The following is a 24,539-nucleotide window of genomic DNA, read 5'->3' as shown; positions in this document are numbered from 1 at the left end:
CGTGGGCTTTCTCTAGTTGCAGTGAACAGGGGCTACTCTTTGCTGCCGTGCATGGGCTTCTCATTGCGGTGGGAAGATCCAGGAAGATCCCACATGACACGGAGCAACTAAGCTAGTGCGTCACAACTACTGAGCCTGCACTCTAGGGCCCGCATGCCACAACTACTGAGACCATGTGCCACAACTACTGAAGCCCACACACCTAGAGCCTGTGCTCTGCAACAAGAGAAGCCACCGCAATGAGAAGCCTGTGTACCGCACGAAGAGTGGCCCCCGCTCGCCACAACTAGAGAAAGCCCCCGCCCAGCAATGAAAACCCAACGCAGCCAAAATTAATTAATTAATTATTTAAAAAAAGAATTCGCCTGCCAATGTAGGGGAAACGGGTTCAAGCCCTGGTCTGGGAAGATCCCATATGCCACGGAGCAACTAAGTCTGTGCGCCACAGCTACTGAAGCCCGCGTGCTTAGAGCCCGTGCTCCGCAACACGAGAGGCCACCGCAACAAGAAGCCCCCGCACCGTGACAAAGAGTAGCCCCCGCTCAACGCAACTAGAGAAAGCCCACGCGCACAGCAACGAAGACCCAATGCAGCCATAAATAAATAAATAAATAAATGTCCTTCTAAAAAAATAAAAATAAAAAATATATATCTCTTCTGTTCCTTTTGCTCCTTCTTCTCCCGGTATTCCCATTATGTATATGTTACACCTTTTGTTGTTGTCCCACAGTACTTGGAATGTTCTGTTTTTCTTAGTCTTTGTTCTCTTTGCCTTTTGGTTTTTCTGTACCTATCGAACTATCCTCAGGTACAGAGATTCTTTCCTCAGCAGTCCAGTCTACTAATAAGCCCATCAAAGGTATTCTTCATTTCTATTACAGTGTTTTTTATCTCTAGCATTTCTTTTTGATTGTTGTATGATCAGGCCACCCAAGATGGCTGTTCTCTTGCTCTCTGTACATCCCTGTTCAACCAGTCCCTGCCTTACCTACACCCTACTCACATGACTGACCTTCCCTCTTAATCATATAGCCTAATCAGTAAATGTCTGCTACTTGCCCCAGGTTCCAGCAAGGGATTGTTCTAACCTTTAGATCACAATGTCTCCACTATGATAGTTTCACCATCATACTAGTGTTGCCACCATAGAGGGGCAGTGAGGGGCGTGCTGAGGTCAATTCCCTCTATCACAGGTAACCTCGCTCTCCTCTACCCACCCACCCCCATGGTAGTGAATACTGCTGCCTGCCACCTGCTGCACAGAGCAGGGTGTTGCTCCAGGACCTTGCTTCAGGCATGTAAGATTCCCCTATCCACTAAGCCATTGATGTCTCTGTCCTCGATCCTGGGCTCTTTCCTCAGCCTGCAGGCTGGGCAAGTACAGGGCTTGCAGGCCTGTGGGGTGCAGCCCAGTAATTGTTTCTTAGAACATCCATCTCTTTGCTTACATTGCCCATCTGTTCTTGCATGCTATCTACTTTATCCCTTAAAGCCCTTAGCATATGAATCATAGTTGTTTTAAATCCCTAGTATGATAATTACAACATTCTTGCCATGTCTGGTTCTGATTATTTGCTCTATCTCTTCAAATTGTGTTTTTTGCCTTTCGTTATGCAAGCAGAGAGGGTAGGGAGTCCCCAGAGAAAGAGAACCAGGCATGGCTTTCTTGACAGAAGAGAAGCCATTTGGGGCCTAAGCCATTCTGTAATCTAAGCCTGGCCACAGTGCTTGCCCTTGAACAGGTCTGAGTATTTAATGATCTTAAGGGAACAAAAGAATGCAGAAACAAAGGACTGTTATCAGGCAAGAGAAGTAACAATAGCAAAGATCAGGAAAAAAAAAAAAAAAAGATAGCAAAGATCAGTGGTAAAAACTCCCCGTTCTGTTTCAGTAGTAAAGATTAACCTGGGGGCTTCCCTGGTGGCACAGTGGTTGAGAGTCTGCCTGCCGATGCAGGGGACACAGGTTCGTGCCCCCGGTCCGGGAAGATCCCACATGCCGCGGAGCGGCTGGGCCCGTGAGCCATGGCCACTGAGCCTGCGCGTCCGGAGCCTGTGCTCCGCAAAGGGAGAGGCCACAACAGTGAGAGGCCCGCGTAACGCACACACAAAAAAGAAAGATTAGCCTGAAGAGCTCAACCACCACATCAGCTGGAAACTGAGGGGTGATGTTGTTGACCTTTTCTGACCCTCAACTAAAGCTTGGACTCTGTCAGACAGCCCAAGCCCCTCCATGAACATGCAGGGGCCCTTAGCTTAACACTTGCCCAGTTTTGCTGTTTGGGGTGACACTGCTTTGGGAAAGATCCCCAGTGTTCTCCTTACTGTGGCTGCAAGTGAGAAATCCTTCTTCCTCCCTATCTTTGGCCTGGTTGTCTTTTGGCTCGACACCCACCAAAAGGGGAACCCCGTTTTGGGGTAACAGTTTTTTCTTGATAGCCAGACACAATGTACCAGTAAAAGAAAGTGCTGTAAATAGGCCTTTAGTAATGTGGTGGTGAGGTGTGAGGGGAGGGAAGGCATTCTGTAGTCCTCTGTAGGTCTGTCCTTCAGTCAGCCTATGCCTCTGTACTGTGAATTTCACAAGTGTTTCTCCCCGCTTGTGCGGAGAGGATGGATGGAAGGGGGCTGGAGTTGGGTAATTTCTCTTCTCCCACTTGGAAGGCTAGAGTTGGGTCTGTCCCTACCTGTCAGTTAGGCTCTGACAATACCCCAGCAGCTTAGGCTCTGGCGAACTAGCTTCACCTCAGGGCAGACTTTGTTAAGAAGGACAGAATGCTCTGGAGTATTTCAAAATGGTTTCTTTTCTCACACCGGTGCGGGAAGGGTGAGGGGATTTTTCTCACACGTTTATGATGGGAGCTCCTGGAGGTACATTTCACAGCATTGTGCAGGAGCGTTAAAAACTCCCCTGGAGTTTTTAACGCTCAGAGCCAACTGCACTGAACCTCCAGCAGTTATCGATTACAGTTCAGGTTTTTGAACCACAGCCCTGGTTTCTGTGTCTTCCTACATTCACCTGTCTTTCCAGTCCGAGGGCAGCAGTTTGCCTGTGTTCTCCCCTGTCTTACAGATCCAAGAAGAATCGTTGGTTTTTCACTCTGTTCAGTTTTTACTTGTTGTTAGGATGGAATGGTGACTTCCAGGCTCAATTATATGTGGAACCGGAAGCGGGAAGGGCTCTCCTTCCGCCCTTCACATTACAAGTCCACCAGGTGAATTCTCCACCGGTCTTAGCTAGAGAGACTTAGGTGAGTCAGGAACTTTACCAAGATACCACATCCTCCAGGTCATCCCAAAGAGTCACTAAAGCCAGAAGCATCACTCCCAGCCCTGCTCCACAGAAAAGGCTGGGAGACAGACAGTTGAGGGGGACCATATGCAAAGAAGAGACACATTTCAAGTTTTCTGAGATGACTTGAGACTCAAGACTCTATAGCATAGTTCAAGCCTTGCCCTGGTTCCCAATGTGATTAGGGGAGAAATGCATAACTGAGTGAAATAGGGAGCCCCAGTCTCCCTGTCTTCCATTCTAAGAGCTTATGCAAATTATGGCTGCCGAGTTAGACTTAAAATAATTACGTTAGTGACACCAAGCTCTAGGTTCCTTTCTTCTTCTGATGCAAAATCTTCCGCCTAGGAGGGGAACTCTTTTACAAACTATTTGGAATCAAAATACAGCTCTGTAACTGCACCAAATACCCACAGTTAGGAAGCTTCTTGTTGCAGTTACCTAGCTGACTACAAAAAAATCGGGCCTGGAGGAGTCCACTGCCGCTCCAGCCTACTCGCTGCATCAGCCGTTACCCTCTCGCGGACCCTGTTCTGAGAGGATCTCACCCTAGAAAAGACCAAATACCCACCCTTGATCTCCATAGCCTGTTTTATTTGAGGCCCCAGTATGGGGGTGATTACAGTTTGCAGAGCTGTGTACCGTAAGAGCCATTAGGGTAACCTTGAATTTCTCTCAGCCATTCTTCCTAAGAACAATTGAAAACATCTTCACAGTAAGAATGTCATCAGGTTTGCCTTCTCACCAACCCCCAAAAGAGGAAATGGGGCAAACCCCTTCCCTTTGCATTAAAAGGAAACATGAGGCCTGGAGACCTCAAGGACTTATTCAGGGTTCCACCTCCCAGCAGGGCAAAGAGCTATTGAGGGTCCCCACCTTCTGTTTCCAAAATGCTGGAGGACAAAGATGTGACTGTTTCTCTAATTTGTATCATTTTCTCTCTTTCTCATATGGGCATTTCTGGATTGGGGAGTCCCTCCCAGTCTCCTCCATTCCCTCCCCCTCCAGCGCAGAGCAAATAGCATCTCAGTCCGACAAGAGCTCTCACTGCCCTCACGCCCCTTTCTAGCTCGAAGCTCTATTGGGTAGGAGACACCACGTAGGCTGTGGCGATGTGCTTCTTGCCATTTCCGTAGGTTGACTTGTCCCAGGTATAGGTCTGGATGGCCAAGGGATGTCCACCCAGGCTTAACTGGCACCTGTGGGGAAAGATCAGCAAATCATAGGGACCTGCTTCACTCCACCTCCGTCCCCAAGCTGGAAGGATGAAGTTCAGCCCGCGCGGAAGGGCTCCACCCTGTCTCAGCCTCTAAGGGAGCTGCCACAGCTCGCTTCAGCGTCTGCCTCTGGCTCCCCACGTGCAGAGGGCCCTCTTAAACTCTGTCTTCTTTTCTGTCTTCTTAGAGAATACTGCTTCTCATCTGTCCTACAGGAATATTCTCAAATCCAACTCTAGAGCTGCGACCTCCAGAAATGAAATGTCCGCTTAGGGTTTCAGAAGTGGTTGGGCCCAGAGTCCTCAAATGTTAGAGAAGATGAGGGCCAGTGGTTTCTAACTGTACTCTCTGGGGCTCCAGCGTTCCCCCAAACAGCCTCAGGGGCCAAACAGAGAGGCTTGCAGCCCCAGGGCAACTCCATTTCTAACTGTTTTGTATATTAAGCTCCTGCATACGATTGCACTTGGAGGAGGGAGGGGATGTGGTTCTGCTGCTGGGGTGAAGGTTGGCAGCTACACGACTGATCTGATCAACTGCTTCACGTTCCAAGACAGAAAACCGAGGCCCAGAACAGTGATTTGTCCAAGCCCTCCTGAGCCACCAGGACTTACACTTTGCCTGGCCTGGCGATGAAGCACAGGGAGTAAAGGGCAAACTCAAACTCGGGGCTGCTGCCGATGAAAGCTGAACCCATTTCCTTGTAGTAGCCGTCCCAGCTGAACTGCAAGGCCAGCACCCTGGGGTAAGAATCCCCCTGCGGAGAGAAGGGCGGTAAAGGGGGTCTGCTGAGTGCCACAGTGCGGAGTCGCACGGAGGGTTGACTAGGATTTGTCGAGGGCCCGTGGGGGTCTGTGTGAGCTCCCTGGGGAGACTGGATTCTTTACATCGACAGACGATGCAGTCTTCCCTGCTAGGGTATCTGAGTCCTGCGCACACCCTCTCTCTGGAGCCGCCAGCTCGCATCTCCCAGAAAGGCCACAGTCAGCATCCATGTGCCCGATGCCAGGGGAGCAGGGACATAACCGTTTCCTGTGGCCCTCACATGCGGAAGAGAAGGACAGCTTATTGCCCCCAAATTATTTCCAGGCTCAGGGCAGCAAAGGGTTCTTTTTTTTTATAAAAATATAAGAAGTTTAACTCAGACTAGCCAGACTGAAACTTCAGCTGACACCACATTCTAAGGAAAGTCAGGTCTTTGGTTTTCCCCTCTAAGGATTCTCCCCTGCCCACACTCTCCCATCCAGAGAGGACGCCCTCTGCCCCCTGCCCCCTGCAGCTCGGGAGCCTTCACTGTTTGGAAGCGTCCTGGCTGGCTAAACCCTCTTTCCAGCAAATGGGGAAGTCCTATTCACGATCCCCGTTAGACTGCCAAGAGGGTCAGGGTGGGAGACAAGTCTGCCTGTTTGGAATTCAGAACGAGGACAGGATGTCTGGGTACTGACGGCGCTTTTCCAGCCCACGGGGTCAGCACTCAGTACTCACGGGCCCGTCACAGATGTGACTGTAATAGTCAACCAGGCCCTCCTTCTCCTGCATGTAGAAGTGGATCCAGTTATGGAAGCCAGAGACCTTGCCTTTTTTGACTTCACCTGTAATAAACAGATCAAGGTGGGTGATCTGGGCCTCCCCTCCGACCTCTTTCCCCACTCCCGTGCCAAGGCTGTACCCCTTCTCCAGTCTCTTATTCCTAGAATGTCCACCCCAACTTCCCAGAGTCCCTCACGCCCCTAACTCTCACCTCAGAAAGCTACACACACACACACACACACACACACACACACACATACACACACAACTCCCATTTCAGCTGAAGCCCTTGGGAGAGTTCCTTCTCCCCGCTGACCCTGAGCCAATCTTAGATACTCCTCTAGCCATTTCCCTAGGAGCAAGCCAGACTTGGTGGGAGCCTTACGCTGGGGCAATGGGGCCTCCTTAGGAAACAGCTGACCAAGCCCTGGAAGCAGAGGACCATTGAGAGGTAGACAGCCAGGGCCTCAAACACGTCTCTCTTCTTACGTGTGCACCTTGGGAGCCCCGGTGTCTGGGCTTCTTTCTCCCTCTGATACTCCAGAAGAAACTGGCCCTCAAACATGGCCCCTCAGTCCCCTCCCTCTTGGCCAGGGAGCAGACGTGCCCTGCCCTGCGAGCTGGCTCGACTACTGATTCATCGGTGCTGATGCTGCCCTGTGCCTGAGGGAAGCATCTCTCTTCATCCCTCCAACTCTTTCTTCCCAAGCAGAGTAATCCCACCTAAGAAGACATGTTCAAAGCCGCCTGAGTCCCCGTCTTCTTTGCCTCTTGAATACAGCCCAAACCACATGTTTTTCAAGTCGTTGACGAACTCCTGTTCTGTGCTGTAGCGGTCTGGGGAGAGGAACACAGAGGACTGAGGAGAGGGGAAGGCAGGGCCAGATCCTGGAAAGCAAGGAAGGGCCACCTGCTCCAGCGTGACAAGAGACAGGTGGGTTCCGCCAACATAGTCAGTTGTTCGCTCAGCAGTTATCTATGCCATAGATTCTATGGGGCGCCTGTTCTGTGCCAGGCCCAGATCTAAAGGCTGAGGATTCATCAGGGAATCACAAGGACAAGATTCCTGTCTTTATAGTTTATATTCCGGTAGAGGAGACAGATAATAAACAAACAATAAACGGTATGATTTCACATAAGTGCTATGAAGAAAATAAAGCAGATTGTCCCATGATGCCTGGAGGTGGGGTTCGGGTGGGAGCTTTTCTAGAAAGGCCTCTCTGAGAAGGTAGCACTGATCAGAGACCTGAAGGGTAAGGAGTCAGCCATGCAAAGACCTGGGGGAAAGAGCCTTCCACGTAGAAGGAGCAGCAAGTGCAAAGGCTCCAGGACACCCCGGTGTTTAGAGAGCTGAGGGCCCATGTAGCTGGAGCACAGCCAGCAGGAAGGGAGAGTGGTAGGAGAGGAGGTCTGGGAGGCAGGCAGCTGCCAGCCCATGCAAAGAAGGTTGGAGCTCAGTCAAACCTTAACAATAAGAAAAATAGTTTCGATTTACTGAGTTTGTTCTGTGTACCTGGCACTGTTTGAGTGCTTTCAATCCTCACATAGATTCTTCATGTCAGGTTGTTACCAGGCGTTCCTGGTGGAGGAAATGGAGGTGGGGAGTGGGGAGGTAAAGAGAAGAATCAAATATAACCCCTGGGCTTTGGGCCTGAGCAACTGGATGAAGTATGGGGTCATTTATGAGATGGGGAAGATGAGGAAGGAGCAGGTCTGGAGGAAGAGGCAGGAACCGTGAGTTCTCTTTACCCTAAGTTCTGAGTAGATGCCAGTTAGACAGGCAGGGAAATGTCAGGGCTGGAGATCTGAATTAGAGAGCTAGCAACTATCGACGGTTCACTGCCCAGAATTGTGTGTAGAGGACGCTAAAGAGATACCAGGCATATTCCCTCCTTTCAAGGACTTAAAACACGGTTGGGTGGTCCAGTGGTTAAGAATCCGCCTTCCAGTGCAGGGGATGGGGTTTCGATCCCCGGTCAGGGAACTAAGATCCCACATGCCGAGGGGCAGCTACTGAGCCTGCGTGCCACAACTAGAGAGCCCACGCACCGCAACTACTGAGCCCACACGCCACAACTAGAGAGAAGCCTGCGCACCTCAACGAAGAGAAAGCGTGCCGCAACTAAGACCCCACGCAGCCAAAAATAAAAATAAAATACAATAAACAGTTTTTTAAAACCACGCAGTTGGAAAACAAGACTAAGAACACACAATATAACAGAGAACGCCTTCACAATCTGAATGGCTACAGCTTACCGGGTGCCAGGCTTTCCACTGAGTGTTTTACATGCATGAATCCCCCAAGACCGCATTGCACAGACAAGGCTCAGTTGGGGTCTGAGGGTCAAACGGCCCAGGATCCCTTGCATCATTAGCAAGTGAAACCAAGTCTCTCTGGCCCAAGGCTATTTTAGGACACACTCCAAACCCTTGACCTCTGAAGAGACTCCGAAAGCCAGCTGTGAGCTGCAGCAAGTGCAGCTTCATAAATGAGGTGGAATGTGAGCTAGAACTTTAAGGATAAGTGGGATTTGGACAGGGAGAGAGGCGCAGACCGGGTGGGTAGTGGAACAGCCTGGACTAGGGCTCAGTCTCGACCTCCAAGATCCTCTCCTGTGTTTACTACAAGGAGAACACCAGGGGGCAGTGCAGGATCGCGCCCTCTTCACGGGGCTTGCTTGTGCGTCACCGGCTTTACCTAAAAACAGTGTTACTAACTCTTAACGGGGCTACCGGAGGATGGAATGCAACGGCTCCGAGCAGAGGCGATCCCATGGCCAGCAAGGGATGACCAGGACGGAGCCACCCCCAGGCAAGGCCCAGCTGCCTGGAGTTCAGGAAAGGAATCTGGAGGACACCAACAAACACACCGCATGCCAAGAAGTCCTGCGGCCCAAACCTTTTTTGGTCTGATTCACATGTATCTGTATCTGGAGTCTCTCCAACCAGAACCCTTCCCAGTATCACGTCCCCCTCTGAACCTTTGTTGATTTTCTGTTGCTGTGTCCCCAGCAAAAATGTGGAATGGGCCGGCCTCCTTCCTGGACTTAGTGCCCGATGAGGGAGCGGGGGCAGGGACCCTACGTGCCTGCAAAGCGGTGCTGAGTCCGGGATCAACTCAGGTGGCAGAGGAGTGCCCTGGGGGCTGAGCGGGAGCTGGGTGACTCACGGCCTGCGGAGAACCCTGAGACCGAAGCAGCAAGTGGGGGGCAAACCAGGCTGCTAAGATTAGGTCAAAAGATGGGCTGACTTCGAAGCCGGACAGAGGATTTTTCAGCTCCTGCTTGGGTCTGTGGTCTCTTCTAGGCCCCTCTCTGTCCCCTCCCAGAGGTCCACTGGCCTCCACCTAGTCCCCACCTGCTCTCTTAACCTGCCCGCCGTGGAGCCCCCAGGGGTGCCTGGCCCGCTGTGGGCACACCGCATCCTCAGCAGGGCCTCCCTCTCTCTCGGGGCCTGGGGGAGGCCTCACGGCGTCACTCACTCTGCTGGTGGAGGAAACCGTAGAGTTCCTTCATGACGGCCGTCTTCATAACCTCGCTGAGGAAGGTGTCCTGCTCAGCCAGCTGCTGGGCTGTGAAGTGCTCCCCGCGGCCCACGGCCCGCTGGTAGTTGTCGAGGAGGTTGATGAAGGCGGCGTAGGTCGGCTTGGAGAAGAGCTTCTCATTGACATACGTGAAGAGCCTGGGGCAGGTAGAGGGAGGCCCAGTGAGAGGCCTGCACGCGGAGCAGAAACCCCTCCAGAACTTCCAGGTGCAGGGGCGGGCATGAGAGGGTTGGGTTCAGAGGCAGAGTGGGGACTTCACATACTCTTGGGGACAACGCATGAGGTCCCTCTTTTCTTCCACTTCATCTCTTGGAAGGTCAGTTCTATTCTCAGCCCAGCCAGTCCCAGAAACCCTCCCAAATGGATCCCCACAGGTCCTCAGATGGCTTTATCTGTCTCTGGAGACATATTTTTTCCCTCTCCCTTTGGTCCTGCCTGCCTTGAGGAGAAAAGAGCTGAGGCACCAAAGCGAGCAAAGCTGGGGGAGAGACTGCAGGAAGAGGCCTGAAGGGAACTCACGGCTCTGGGCAGCGGTCTACTTGGTCTCTGGCCTCCGAGGGCGAGATGCACTTTTGGCGATTGAGAACAATGTCTTCCTCCTGGGCTTTGTTGGTATCTGCCCTATAGATTTTCTCAGAGATGCTCTGCGTTTCCCCCTTCGTTATGACATCGCTGGTGTGGGAGAAACCCTCTGGGAGGAATTGGGGGAGGGGTGTTTCAGAGCCCGAGGGAGGCCAGGGGGCAAGCAGCTGTCTGTGTGCATCCCCTCCTGGGCACCTTCCAGAAGCCCGCAGCGGGGGAGAGGGGCTGCAGTCAGGCGCCCTAGTGATTGTAGGGCAGGGGCCTAGCGGCCTAAAGGATCCTTAAGTTCAGCACATGGCCTTGCCCACAGAATGTCCATGAAATAGCCACACTGCCCCCTGCCCCTAGGAAATTTCTCGTACTTTGGCACACATCAGAATTGCCTGGAGGGCTTGTGAAAACAGAGTGGTGGGCCCCTCCTCCAGAGTTTCTGATTCAATGGGTCCGGGGTGAGCCCTAGAGTTTCCATTTCTAATAAATTCCCAGATGATGCTCATGGTACTGGTCCAGGGACCACACCCGGAGAGCTATTGCTCTAGAGAGTTCCTCTGCCTCTGGGGCTATGCTAAAGGGAGCAGGAGACTGACCACGGCCACACAGGCTCTCGAAATCCTCGCAGCAGTTTCCAAACTTTGGGCAGCGGGCGTTGCAGTGGCATAGGTGGTGCTTGTCGAAGGCTTCCAGGCAGCGGCCCCGGCAGGAGTTGGGTGCCGAGTACAAGTCTGAGAGGACAGAGGGGAGGTGTGTCCTGGGCTGACCTCTAGGGGTCGCTCCCCGCTGCGGCCAGGCCGTGCCCACTGCATGAACCCCACCCCACCCCGTGCCCCGCCCCCCAGCCTTGCTTTCCTGATGCTTCCTATTAAAGAACTCCAGGGAAGGAAAACAAACAAGCCTAATTGGTGCACACCCTTCACAGTCAGGAAGTCCTTTCTGGTGCCGAACTCTACTTTCTGGCCTGTTGTTTTTATAATCTTCCCTCTCTAAAAATAAAATCTCTTCCCCTTCCCTGTCCCTCTCAGCAGGCCTCGGACTCTTTCCTGCCTACCCCCCAGGTCACTGAGGCCCTGGGGCTTCCTCCCTCCCAGACCCCAGGAGTCCAGCGAGCTGCTCTCACCACCTCTAGGTGCTGGATTAGGGGTCCCATCTGGCTTTGGCTTGGGCCTGTGGCCACTCACGTGGCTGCCCCCTCCTCCTCATCCTCTCACGTCCCTCATCTTTATCCCGAAGGCCCCCCTCTGGGGAGGCAGACTCACCGCTAGCCGGGGCCCCCTCCATCTCTTCTTCCAGCTCCAGGAATGGCTCAGGCTCGTTGAGGTCCTCATCAGCTGTAGGTCAGAGAAGTAAAGTCACCAAACCTCCCCAAGGGGCCCCTCCTCTTTATCACTGATTCTCAGTCCTCCTGGCTTCGGGGACAAGCATGTGCAGTGGAAGAAAATACAAAACAGGGGCGAGGGTACGTTGAGCAAGTACCAGGTGAAGGAGGAGAAAATCTGAAAGTGTAAGACAGGGGGATTGAAAACTGTTCACAGAAGTGAAACAACATCCCCAGGCGACAACCCTCCTCGCCATTCACCCTTCTGGTACCCAGTGTGCTCATCTGTAGAAAGGGGAGGTGGTGGGCAGGAGGTGGTCTCTTCTGGGCTGAAAACTCTGAGGTTGGGATGACTTTTATTTAATGTAAATTGATAGGTGGATAGGCTTGAACTCTCCAAATGACAAGACCCTCACTTAGGAACATCGCTTACCTGTAATAACTCCCAGAGTCAAGGGTGAACTCCTCCCAGGCCTCATGGAATAAGAACTGTTTCCTGAGATACCAGATTCCCTTCTTTCTTCGCAATTACACTTGGCAATGGCCACAAAGGCTGCATTTGGGAATCTTTAGGCGCATTCAGAAAAGCACATTCCTATTGCTGGCCCATTCCCTTGCCTGCAAGCTGAGTAACTGCAACCTTGGCTCTGGGCAGAGAAGGGTGGAGCGGGGCTGGGGAGGAAGACGAGGGAATGAATGTTGCTGGGGACTCTGAGCTCCTCTCTCATCACGGAGGGGAATAAATTCTACCCCTACACCACTCCCCCCAAAACCCAACACTATTACAAAGTGCTTCAGAATCTGTCAGCGCAGTCACCAGATAGTATCTTGTTCTTACCATCAGAACCGTGGGGCAGGTTATTCATTCAGTCAACAAACATCTCCTGATCACTTGCTTTCTGCCAGGCTGTGTTTTAAGTGCTGACAGTCCACAGGGTTCTTAACTCAGCCACCGTTTATGCTAAATAGACCTTTGTGAGCTGATCTAGAGCCTCAATCGCCATTGATGATATTTTTTCTGTGGGAAAAGGATTCTGAATTGCACATCAGAGACGGTGATGAAACGGCTGCTAGGCTGAGTATCGTCTCTATCTTGAAATGCCAGCCTGATTGTCCGAGGTGCACAGGCCTCCCTGTGTCTGCTACATGGGGCACAGGGCAGCAGAAAGGGGTCGGCTCGTAGAAAACAAACTTATGGTTACCGAGGGGGAAGGGGAGAAGGGATAAATTGGGAGATTGGGATTGACATATACAACTACTATATATAAAATAGATAACTAATAAGAGCCTACTGTATAGCACAGGGAACTCTACTCAGTACTCTGTAATGACCTATAGGGGAATAGAATCTAAAAAAGAGCGGATGTATGTATATGTATAACTGATTCACTTTACTGCACAGCAGAAACCAACACAACATTGTAAATCAACTATACTCCAATAAAAATTAATTTTTTAAAAAAAGAAGGGGGGTTGGCTCTGATTCTGGCACTGAGTGAGCTCTGGGCCTGGGTTTCCCTGCCTGGGCCTGATGAGCAGAGCTGCTAGTATGTGTGGTGTTTTTTGTGTAAATTGATTTAGCATTGTTTTGGGTGGAAGTAACTCTGAGGGCACATTGCTGGGCCAGCAGAAACCACTCTTGGGCAAATTAGGAAAAGGTACGCCTTTCTCAGCAGACACAGCTCTTCACCAAGACACATGGCTTAGCGAGAAGGATACAAATTCAACTTCGGTCCAACTCACCTTCTCAACCAGGGGCCCTTGTGCAGTGCACAACCTGCACAACCATATGCAGTGGTCTTGCTGGCCATTACCTACCATGGGACACACGGTTTGACACACGGTTAGCAAGGCTTCATGTCACAAAGCAGAAGACCATTTATCTGGGAGTCTAAAATATCGGAAGCATCCAAACAAGGGAATTATTCGAAGCGAGTTTTTCAGATTTTAAACTGTGTAGTTGGAGTAGCAGAAGAACAACTGGCTTTTGAGGGCGATGCATGTCCCATTTAACCTCTGGCCTGGGAATGACAGGTCAGAGATGTGCAACCACTCAGTCCACTCGCGATAGGAAGAGTGGTATGAATTGTCAGTTACTGATGCCATGCGGTCTTCCTGGTGGCATGCAAGTTGGGAAAGTTCACTACCACTTTTTTACTTTTGAAAATGATAATTGGTAATGTAATGCATGCTGAAATGATATTTTCATTCTTTTGCTTTTTTGGGGAATTACTTAAATTTTCCAGATATTATTAATCCTGGTAGTTCAGACAGATATTCCAGGTAAACGACATCTACTTTATTTTAAGTTGGGGCTTTATGTTGGAGACATCCTAGAATACCCAGGACAAGTGGTGGCCATTACAGCGAGATGCGCATGACTCCATTTGGCCTACGGGCAGTAAAGGTCACAAACTTAGCTCTATGGGGATCCTACTCTCCTCATCAAGGCACCCTCTGCAGAAGGGTTCACAGACAGGGGCAGGAGCCCCACCTGGCAGGGAAGGTCATTGCTAGCTGCCGGGGAGAGGTACGTGCACAGCCTCCCATACACAACATAAGCCTCGTCCCCACCACCCACCACCTGCCACCCACTGACTAATAATAGAGACCAGGATCACAGAGTCAGGTGCCAATCGGGGCTAGACCTGTAACACAAATGAATCAAGAAGCAGGAAGGCAGTAGAAAGAGGTGGGGACGGTGACAAACCTGGGAACGATGCCCTGCCTGAAACTGGCAGCCACGAGCAGCTCCAGCCAATTGTTGCCATGTTGAGATGCAGGCTCAGTGTCGCCAGAGCCTCCAGTTTTTCAAAAGAAGCCTTCATTTCTATGTGAACTTTTCCAACTTTAAAAAATTCAGACAGACCGAAGAAAGAGGTCTGTGGGCTGGGCATGGCCCAGAGGCCACCATTCACCTGTCACATAGAGGCTGGTGAGTCACCTTCGCTCCAGTGATCCCACCTGCCTTCTCCCCTCTGACCTCTGTCTCTCATCCTGTGTCCCTTTGATGTCTTCTGCTTCTCTGTTCTTCCCTCCCCTTCGTTTGGTCTCCTCTGCACCCTCTTCCCCCCCCCCCGTGTCACGTCTTTCTGTCTCTTCTAGTTTGGGTTAGTTTAGCTCAGGGTGGGGAATGAGGTGGGTTTGGGTGAGAATTGGACTTTGGAATAAGTTCTGTTATGTAACCACAGACCACATCCCTTACTCCAGCCAAATGGCTTGCAGAAGCCAGCTTTTGGTCACAAGGGGCATAAGACAAGAAATTTTGAAAGACATGGTACAAACCCACCAGCACTCCTAAAATGACAAGCCCGCCACAGCAAAGACAGTGGAGGGGGTAGCTGGCTGGGCGCTCTTTCCTTTCACTCTGGGCTTTAAGGGTGATAACAGAGCCTTTGTTTCCATTTGAGGTTCCTGAGGTTTGGATTTAGTGGGTACTGGGTTTAGGGTCAGGCTGTGGGTTACGGAGAATGTCAAGATCAGAGTCAGAGTCACAGTTAACACTGGAATTTGTATGAATGAAGAAACTGAAACCTAACTGGGGCCCGGATTGGGGTGGGTTAGGTTTAGATTAAGAGCTAAAGTTAGGATTTGGGCTTGAGTTAATTATTGGTAAAATAACAATTTTGTGTTGCTGTTCGGGTAAGGAAAGGGAATAGGTTGAAAACTGCAGGGTTGAGGAATGTGTCAAGACTAGGAGAGGAGAAATAATCCCAATTTTGCCTTAGCTTAGATTTGGGGTTTGGTCCTGGTTGTGATTCCACACAGGTGTAGCATCGAAATTTAGCCTGGATTGGGGTGGAGGTGGAGAAGAGAGATATGGGTTTAGCCACTGGTTTGCATTCTGGGATTAGGGTTTATACTGTGCTAATGAGGGTGGCACAGCAGAGAAACAAAGAACCCGGACTCTGGCACCAAACTGCTCGAGGCCAGGATTCTGGTTCTTCTGCTTTCTAGCTATGTGATCTTGGGCAAGTCATTTGACCTTCTTTGCCTCAGTTTCCTTCTCTGTAAAAGTGTGATAATAATGGAGCCCATCTCATAGTCTATTCATAAGAATTAAATGAGTTCATTTTTGTAAAGCACTTAGGACACCGCATGACACACAGTAGCGCCACTTAGATGTTAGATAAATAAACAGTCAGTATTTCATGCCCATCTTCCAGGTGGCAAGTGTCCAGACTGGCTGGAGCAGTCTTCCCTGTCTACCTACTCAATCTAGCTGACTCCCTCCCGGGGTTTCAACTGGGCCATCGCTCGGGCTGGGGTGTCAGCATGTTGATGTTGCTGACAGTTTCTAGCTGACATCTCCGCTATGGGTCTGTGTTCTTTACATCAAAGAGGCGTCAAGATGAACCCAGGTCCTGAGGCAACTTCACACTGTGTAAAGGGCTTCCAGTGTGGCCAGAAAGGCAGAGCCAGTGGATTGTCCCTAAAAGAGACCAGGCCCAAGGCCACTTGTCCCTCCAAGCCTAGGGGAACTCCCCCTGAATCTTAAATGATGCTCCCTTGGTGGAACCCAAATGCAAAGACCTTAAGGTGAAGTTTTCAGCCCAGTAGGAAGGCTGTGTCAGCTGCCTGCTCAGTCAGCCTGGCAGTACACCCAGAATCCAAAGGGAGAGAATTCAGACAAATCAGGGCAACGCTCTTAATGGGCCAGATCAGCAGAGTCCAAGGAAGGAATTCACCCCATTCCAGCAGCTGGCACCAGTCGAGAAGGGCTGCAAGTCAATAGTCAGCTCTGTAGAGCTCAAGAGGGCGCCGCCCCACTGGCCCTGGCTGAGTGGACTTTTTCATCTCTGTTCAAGAACTTTGTCCCCAGTAGGAACCCCAGGCCAGGGATCCTTCACACTTCCCTGTACACCTCACCTTCAAGAGGACCTTGGGACTTGAGGGGGGAGGTTAGGACTGGGAGGGACTTCTCCTCATACGTACCTCCCCGGGCTGCTCTGGGGACACTCAGGTGAGTGTCAGAGTGTCACCCTGACTACTCACTCCAGCGATCCCACCCAGTACCTCCCGTTCATACAAACCCTCTGTGTGCGCCTCCCTCACTAGCCAGGCGCCTGAATCGCCGCTCCAGTAATCCTCTGCCCCATCTCTCTGACTCTCTTTCTGCCTTACTCCATCTTGGCCTTTCTTCTCCTGGACAGAGGTACCCTCTTCAGTCCCCGGGAAGAGCTTGTCACCAGCCCCCATCCCTACACGAAATGCTAAATTTCTCCGTACACTCCAACACTTCAGTATGCCTCAACACCCAGTCCCTAACCACACTGCCCGCCAAGAAACTTGGTCCCAAACCTGGGTGTCCCTATATGCCAGCCCTCAGCCCCTCTGATGGTTGGGGACTCCTACATCTGTGCTTCTCTGGGGGTCTCAGAGGCTGTTTCCGTGGACACCTAGCCAACCAGGTAGATTCACTTCCAGGACCAGATTCCTGCTTCAATTCACTTGAAACAACCAGGGACCTAAGACTGGCTCCCGTGCTATTCATACTCTTGCATCTAAGTTCTGAGATGTTGGCATAGGACAGACAAGAACCGAGCCTCTTCCTCCCACTTCAGGAAAGAAGGAGGCATCACCCACTGGACCCTCTCTTCCCCATCAGTCCCATAGCAGGATCAGACCACCAGCCCCAGGGGCAAGGGCTCCATCTGCCCTTCCGAAGCCACCTTGGCCTCTGCCCTCAGGGATGTCCCCCAAGGATCAAATGTCTCCAGTTGCTCTCCTCTCCTGAGACTGGAATGCCTCAACCCCACACCACTCCTTCACAGTAAGCTATAGGCTCTCGCACCCTCCCTCACTCCCTACCGAGAGCTCTGCGCCACCCCGGGCCCAGCTCTCTGCCATGTGTGCTGCAGAGGGGGTACACGATCCCATCCAGCGTGGGAGGCCTGGGAATGGCTTTCCCCTCCAAACGTTTTCCATTTAGGAATCCTGTTAGGGGTCTCCTTATCCACAACCTGACTGGAAATGATTCCAAGAGTAAATTTTATGTTTATATAAATTATTTTATATAAATAAATACTTGTTATATTACAAGAATTAATATGCTCTAAATATACTTATAAATATTATAAATGATTTTATATGTATTTATCTTTATAATCATAACCAAAGACCCAGTTTATTGAGATCTCACTCCATGTAGGGGGCTTCTTGTATATTATCTTATTTCACCCTTACGACAGTCCTAGGTAGGAAAAACCTGAGTGGGATTCTTTCTCCTTGGGCTGAGGATTCCCCCCACATCCCTCAGCCCAGCCCCCTCCCTTGGCACTCTCCCTACTCACCCAGTAACCACTAATTAACACATCAGCGTCCGCATCTGCAGCTGCTGAACAGGAACATGTTCCCATCCTTAGCCACGGGTCCTGTCCCTGCATCGCTAGTACCTGGGGGCCAGGACCCTTCTCTGCTTTAGGTCCTCTAACACGGGACAAGACTGATTCCTCTGACCACATGACCTGCCTCCTGGTCAGGGGCTCTTCCAGTTTCCCCGGAGCCTGCCCTCCTCCTAAGCCTTTACCCAGGGAAAGGTCCCATGCAGACAGCTCACCTACCCCCAGGTAGCAGAGGAAGTGACCAAGGGCGACCAGGCCACTCAAAGCCAGTCGGCCACAGCCCAGCTTTACGCTATACAGTGGCCCCAGAAAACAAAACCTTGGTGAGATCAAAAGTCAGGCTGGACTAAGGGATGCTTGGGGCTCATCTTCCAAGTCGTCGAGAAGGGGCTTCCATGACATCGGTCCATCAGCTCTGCAGCTCCCTTCATACAACCCAATCCACTCCAGAGGCAACTCCTGCCTCAGACCAGGCTTGGTCTAAGGTGTCCATGGCTTTAGGACAGAGCTGGCTCCCTCTCTTCTCACTACCCTCACACTCTCCCAAGTCCCCCAACTCTCGGCAGGACTCCTGCCATCCCCACCAGTAGTGACTTACCAGCCCAGGCCAGGCCGCAGAGCACGGCCACTATCAGGGGAACACAGGCCTTCATGGTGTCCGGTTGGAGGCCAAAAGGCGATTGGCCGTTGGACTCTCACTAGAGTCAACGTGAATATCACAGCTCCCAAATGAGCCTTGCTGCCCAGGCTGATCCTTTTAAAGACATCAGAACCTGTGGATCTGGTGCATCCAGGTCCTTCCAGGGGGAAGGAGGTGGAGAGTGGGTTAGCCCAACAGCCGTTTGAAGCCCAAGGCAAGGGAACTAAGCAGGCAGGCAACGCCAGATGTTTAGAACAAGGGATGCTAGCTGTTTGTAGCTAGAAAATAGGTCATGCAAGCAGGCACAGCAACTTGGGTCTAGTGTGGGGGGGGAGCACTCATGAGCTCATCTTTGGGTGATGCCTTTCAAACATCCACCCACCTGCAAGCCAGGGTCTTGACCCTCCAAGGGCCTCAACTGGCTCCATATTTGAATTCCAGGTGCTCAGCATGAGGAACATAGTAAGAGGGTCATTGTGTGTTAGACAAACAGGAAGTGCTTCAACAAGCTTTGGGGGTCCAGAAGGAGTGATCTAGGAGGCACAGGTCAGAAACAAGTGCTGTTCTTGCTACATCAAGCCACACGTAGCCACATCACCCTTGAAATGTCACGCAAATGGGCCTTTACCTCTTACTGAGTCAGCATCTCGGGTTTTACCTCTTTCAGGTTCTCCCAGGCTCCAGGTTGATGACGCCTCTTAAAGGCAGCCAAAGGACCATCATTTCTCTCCTCTCTTCATCCCTCTTACACTCCTCTCCCCCAGGGACCCCTCCCCAGAGAGAGACAAGGTTCTCAGGGCTCCCATCTTCCCAGGTCTGGGAGCAGAGATGCAGCAACGTAGGGCTGCCAAGTTTTCCCTCCTAATAAAGGTAAAATCTTCTAAGTAAAATGCCCTTTCCAGAAAGAGCACTGCACGGAGATTCTCAGGCCTCTCAAAAAGGAAGTCTCATAGAAAAAGGCAAAACTGATGAACAATTGAGACCACGCTGCAGTAATATTTCCTGGGGTGGGGTCGGGGTGAGCACATCCTCCATCCTTCTTTAACAGTGGAACTTTCTTCCTCTCTCCCGTCTTCAGTTTTCCCATCTTTGAAACGATGGGGTTGGAGCTAATGGTCCCTTCCAAGTTCTCAGATTTTAATTTTCAGGCCCCCCAGGGTGCACAGCTGCAAGGTGGGGCAGTCCCCACCTTGCAAGGGACTCACACCACCAGCACAATTGCCTCGCCATTTTCTCCAGGAAGGAAGCCCGCTTAAAGGGAGAAGGAGCCCTTTGTTTGCATAAGTGTCATTTGCACAACCGGAAAGCAGAGGTTGAGCCACTGCGAGCCAGAATCCTCACCCTCCCTGGACTGGGAGCACGGGGACATATCCTGGACCCCAGGTAGTTTAGGGAATAAAGGAGAGTGTCCCTGGCCGGGCAGGAAGCAATGGTGCCTCAGAGTTTGGGATTGGAAGGTCTGTCCCTTCCAGGGTGGGACCCTGGGTGAGGCCAAACCTATCAGAGTGTGAGTGGGGTCTGGCCAGGGTTGCCCTGATGTCCAGCTGAACCGACTGTGGGATGGAGTTTCAAGGGTGGGAGCGCTTCCCTCCATCAGGGGAGTTTTAGGTCAGGAGCAAGGCTGGGAGCTGGGGAGACAGTTGAAACTGACCCCATAGAGCCAGATGGGCCATCTGAGGACCGAAGTGTCCTGGATAGGGTCCTCCAACAAGAACCAGAAGGTTGACCTTCACCACGACCGCCAGCACTGACTGAACACGTACCACGTGTCACCCACGAAGAGCTTCCTACGTGCTATCCCGTCCACGCTCGCTGCAACCCTTTATAGGTACTATCGTTACCCTCATTTTACAGGTGAGGAAACTGAGACACAGAAAGGTTGCCTCAAACAGCAACCTTCAAAACACATCAACAACCACTTAATTATGTCTGGGTTGCTATGCAAAGTGGTCTGGAGTCAGATGCATCGGAATTAAAGGGACCTCCGTGGTCACCTGGTTCCACTTCTCATATGATGTTGCAATGCCCTAACAACACTATATCGTCACTCTGCCTCCACGGGGGGGCCTCTGGTGTTGAGGGATCACGGGGCTGCTCATCCCCCCTTCCCAGATCAGATTCCCAAACCCCAAACCCCGAGACCTGCTGACATGGACAAAAGTCGACAGGACAGTAGGAAAAATCCATTTGGCCAATATTAGGAGCACACATCCACACGTTCATGCAAAGACGCCTCATAAGCTTCGATGCGCACACGTATGTACACAGAGACAGACACGGTGAACTGTATTTCAGACAGCTTTCTTTTCCTGGGCAGACAATGCTGTTGCTCTTTTTCCAAGTTCTCCCCCAGTGAGGTCCCCCTGTCAGCTTTCCACCCTTGATGAAAAGCTCTACTTCCCAAGGAGCCACCGTGGGGGCCAGCCAGCAAGGTGGGAATCCCAGGAGGCTGGGGCCCTGAGACCCGGGCGGGGAGAAATCGGCAACAGGTGCTTGTGGATCGTATCCCCACAATGAGGACACCAACGGAGGCGGCCGCTCCACGGGAGGAAGGGAGGGGAGGCTGCAGCTATGGCCTCCGCCAAGGTTTGGAGGGTGGAGAGGGTGCAGCTGCCTGGGCAAGAGTCTAGGAGGCTGTCAGCCGTCAGTGGTGTGAGGAGTGGGGATTCCAGCAGCAAATAGTTACTGGTGCTGTCTTTGTGGCTGGGGCTATGCTGACGCTGGACTGGCAGGGTTCAGGCTGGGCTAGAAAACTGTTCTTGGAACCCACCGGTTTCTGGTGGGATAGAGGACAGAGAAGCCCCAGCGTTAGGCTGCTGTTTGAAGTAGATCACACTCATCTCTGGGCTTCCAAGAGGGTCAGGGGTCTGTGAGGACCAACAGGCTATGGGAGAGCCCCAGGGGGCTACTAAAGGAGACGTATGCCCAGACCAGCCTAGACCACCACCCTTGACCTCTCTGAAACCAAGGCCAAGTCACTTCTGCACACGACCAGAGACTGGAAGGGCCCTGCAGCTGGTCCAGCACAGGTGAGGCCTGGAGTCACTTACCAAGGGGACCCTGGCACCTGAAGATGCTGGATCTCCAGGCTCCATCCCACCGTGACCTGGGAGTGCCCCAGGATGGCAGCCCACATCTGATCACGTGTGGGCCACGTCAGTCTGTAGTCTCCTCTTGTTGAGTGTGTCTTAGCACGGCTCCGTGTGTGGCTTTCTCCCGCACTGGTTTGTGTGCTGTGTACCACGATTCGGTTCCCAAGCTTTTTTTGTTTTTAAGTTTGTGGGCATCCTTGACATTCAGCATCACACTCACCGCCAACCCTAGGCATGTTAGTCAGACGTGCCTCCTGCCCCGTTCATCACAGTGTACTACGATGTACCCAGGCGGTACTTCTGGTTGTGCCGGCCGTGCCCCATGCTGGTCCTCTGCCTGAAGGGCCCTCCCCATACACATCAGCTGTCCATCTCCTACGCATCCTCCAGGCCCAGAGCAAACCCACCCTTCCACAAAGCCTAACTTCCTCCTCCACTCCTGCCTATGGACTCAGTTCTTGATATTTGTCATGTGTGCCTTTGAAACACATCACAGCCGCCTCGGATAGACAGTGCTGCCAACGAAGTGTCGGTTAACCCCTGCACTGCCGGTGAACTTTTCATCCACACGGGTTGTTTCTTCAGCTGGCCTCTGAAATTCCTTGAGATAGGAACCCTGCCTCCTGGGTCCCCTCTACTGCTTTGTATTGCCCATGCGATGTGTGTTAGATAACTGTCAACTTGTGCCTGGGACCAGCAATGAATCAGTGAATGAGTGAGTGACTGAATGAGCAAACTGAGCCTTTGAGCCTCACTTGTGATAAAGGCCCAAAGGAAGATGACTCGCAAAACGGAGAGAACAGATGCCTCCCTCCAGGAGCTCTGGACGCTCCCGGGTTGGTACTGGGGGCGGGGGCAGAGGGCTTATGGGCAGTGGCTGGAAGCGGGTGCAGGGATTCATTCTGTAGTTGTATTTTCATAGCAAACACATTCAGGAGTAATGGAAACTTTGGGGGGGGGACCCAAAGCCCCAAACCACCTGTTGGCAACACCACCGCCAAGGGGCAGCCAGTGCAGGGATCGGCTAGAACTCAGAATTCCAGCAGCTTCTGAATCCACAATGTAAAGATCACTCAACTTTACCCTGCTTTTTAGGATCCCAGATAACCAGCTGCCTGCGCTTTTTGCCAGCTGTGTTAATGTTTGTTTTATACCGCCTGCTAGTGATTGTAAAATAAAACTTCTGTTTCATGTCCTCAAACCCCAGTGGCTTTAGAGAGGGTCTGGAGGCACAGATGGGAAAAAGAGAGGTGGCCGAGACAGGCAGACAGTGATAAGGAGGCTCGGAGAGACAGCAGGGGAGTGAGCAAGGGCAAGGGGCGGAGGCCGATCAGGAACGAGGCAGGCGTGAGGCACCTCGCACACCTCTCACCCCAGGTGTTTGGGCACAGCCGGCTGCTCACAAAGGCGATGACAGGACTGGCAGGGGCAGTTCCCGACCCACGGTCTGGAGATCTACAATCTGTCAAAATTACCATAATTACTGTGCCGAGGTAGTTGGATGATGGACAACTTCCCCCTTCCTCGTGCATCTGAGCATGCGCTCCGTTATGCAAAGCGAAGTGGATGCAAGGGTGAGTTGCTCAGCGTTTTACAGGACGACGGAACGGAGTGCACCGAAAGCTTGGATTGGGGCCAGCAGAACACCATGCTGAGACCACTGGTTCTAAGCCAGACTGCCTGTGATTGAATCCCAGCTCTGCCGCTCACCTGCTGTTCAACCCTAGGCAAGTTCCCTGACCTCTCTGTGCCTTGGTGTCCCCTGTAACTATAGAGCGAATAAGAATACCTTACAGGGCAGTTGTGGTGACTTGAATGAGTCAAGACTTGCAAAGCCTTAAAACAGTATCAGGCACGTAACAAGACCGGATAAGTGTGTGTTTAAAAAAAAAAATAAGGTCACATAAGATCTAATTTACATGGGATGGTTAGGGAAGGCCTCCCTGAAAAAATTACCTTTAAAACAGAGACATGAGAAAGTGGCAATCTTTCTTTTTCTTTCTTTTCGTTTTTGCCACGCCGCGAGGCTTCTGGGATCTTAGTTCCCTGACCAGGGATCGAACCTGTGCTCCCTGCATTGGAAGCGCAGAGTCCTAACCACTGGACCGCCAGGGAATTCCCCATAAGGTGATTTTTTAAAAAAAAAATTCCAAATATAATTCCAAAAATAAATTTACATTTCAAAATGTACACTTTGAGTACTTTCAGGTCTTGGGGATGATTCTTTAACGAGTCACACATCATCCAGCTTACCTGGTTCGGTTGCCGAAGGTAACACCTATTTTCTGGGGTTGCAGCTGTAGCCTGGGGAACTGAGCTTTGCTCTGCGGGAGGCCAAGAGCTTCAGTGGGAACAGCTCTGGCCTCCTAGGCCTTGGTTCTGTTTGATGAGATTGCCAACAGTTGCACGGCCCAGGAGACAAGAAACGAGAGGAGAGACAGAGAAGGCTGGCCTCCTCCGTGGGCCACCAGAGTGCAGCCTGGATGTGCAGGCTCCCCCTCCAGCACCCAGGCTACCCTGCAGGGCCCTGCCCCAGAGGAGCTGGCCATCCACTTCTCCCTCCAACTCTCACCCTGGAAGACTCTGCCGTGTTCCCTAAGTCATACTCTGGACCCTGCCCCTCACTTGATGTCATGAAAATGCCCCTTATGCCCCTGCCTGGGGACTCTTCCGTTCCTGCTCTCCCCCTTAAAGTGACCATTAGAATCCTCCCAAGTTACGTACCTACATAAGAGGGGCCTCCCACAGACAACTGGAATTCGGGTAGGCTGCAGTAGGAGATATTTAGGGGCAGAGAACTCTCTGAGAATGCTTCTAACACAATTGTGCTCACAGCTGACTCTCCCTCCCGCGGGCAGTCTGGCTGGGGGCCGCCACTGGGAAGGTGCTCAGGAAGGTGGGGAGGCCCCACAGCCTCATGACCAAGAGGGGTCTGCACAGTCTCACCCCGTGTGACGCCTTGAGCTGTCTAAATCAAAGACACTAATTGC

General features: G+C 51.8%; 1 protein-coding gene across 2 annotated transcripts; it reads right to left on the bottom strand.

Annotated features, from left to right (window-relative positions):
• Positions 1-3,864: 3,864 nt before the first annotated feature.
• Positions 3,865-18,554, bottom strand: ENDOU (endonuclease, poly(U) specific). Of its 2 annotated transcripts, none has more exons than XM_004310991.4 (9): positions 18,416-18,554; positions 11,415-11,486; positions 10,749-10,883; positions 10,099-10,270; positions 9,517-9,716; positions 6,759-6,872; positions 5,991-6,097; positions 5,120-5,262; positions 3,865-4,490 (listed from the first exon to the last, which is right to left on the bottom strand). In XM_004310991.4, the coding sequence occupies exons 1-9, from the start codon at positions 18,468-18,470 to the stop codon at positions 4,370-4,372; spliced, it is 1,119 nt and encodes a 372-aa protein (XP_004311039.2). In that variant the 5' UTR covers positions 18,471-18,554; the 3' UTR covers positions 3,865-4,369. The 2 variants fall into 2 exon arrangements, with proteins under 2 accessions (XP_004311039.2, XP_019790115.2); XM_019934556.3 differs by lacking the exon at positions 18,416-18,554 and adding an exon at positions 11,907-14,519.
• Between the last annotated feature and the right edge of the window lie 5,985 nt (positions 18,555-24,539).

This window comes from Tursiops truncatus, chromosome 11 (genome assembly GCF_011762595.2).
Source record: "Tursiops truncatus isolate mTurTru1 chromosome 11, mTurTru1.mat.Y, whole genome shotgun sequence".
Classification (NCBI taxonomy): domain Eukaryota; kingdom Metazoa; phylum Chordata; class Mammalia; order Artiodactyla; family Delphinidae; genus Tursiops; species Tursiops truncatus.
This window is presented reverse-complemented; position numbering and strand designations above follow the sequence as displayed.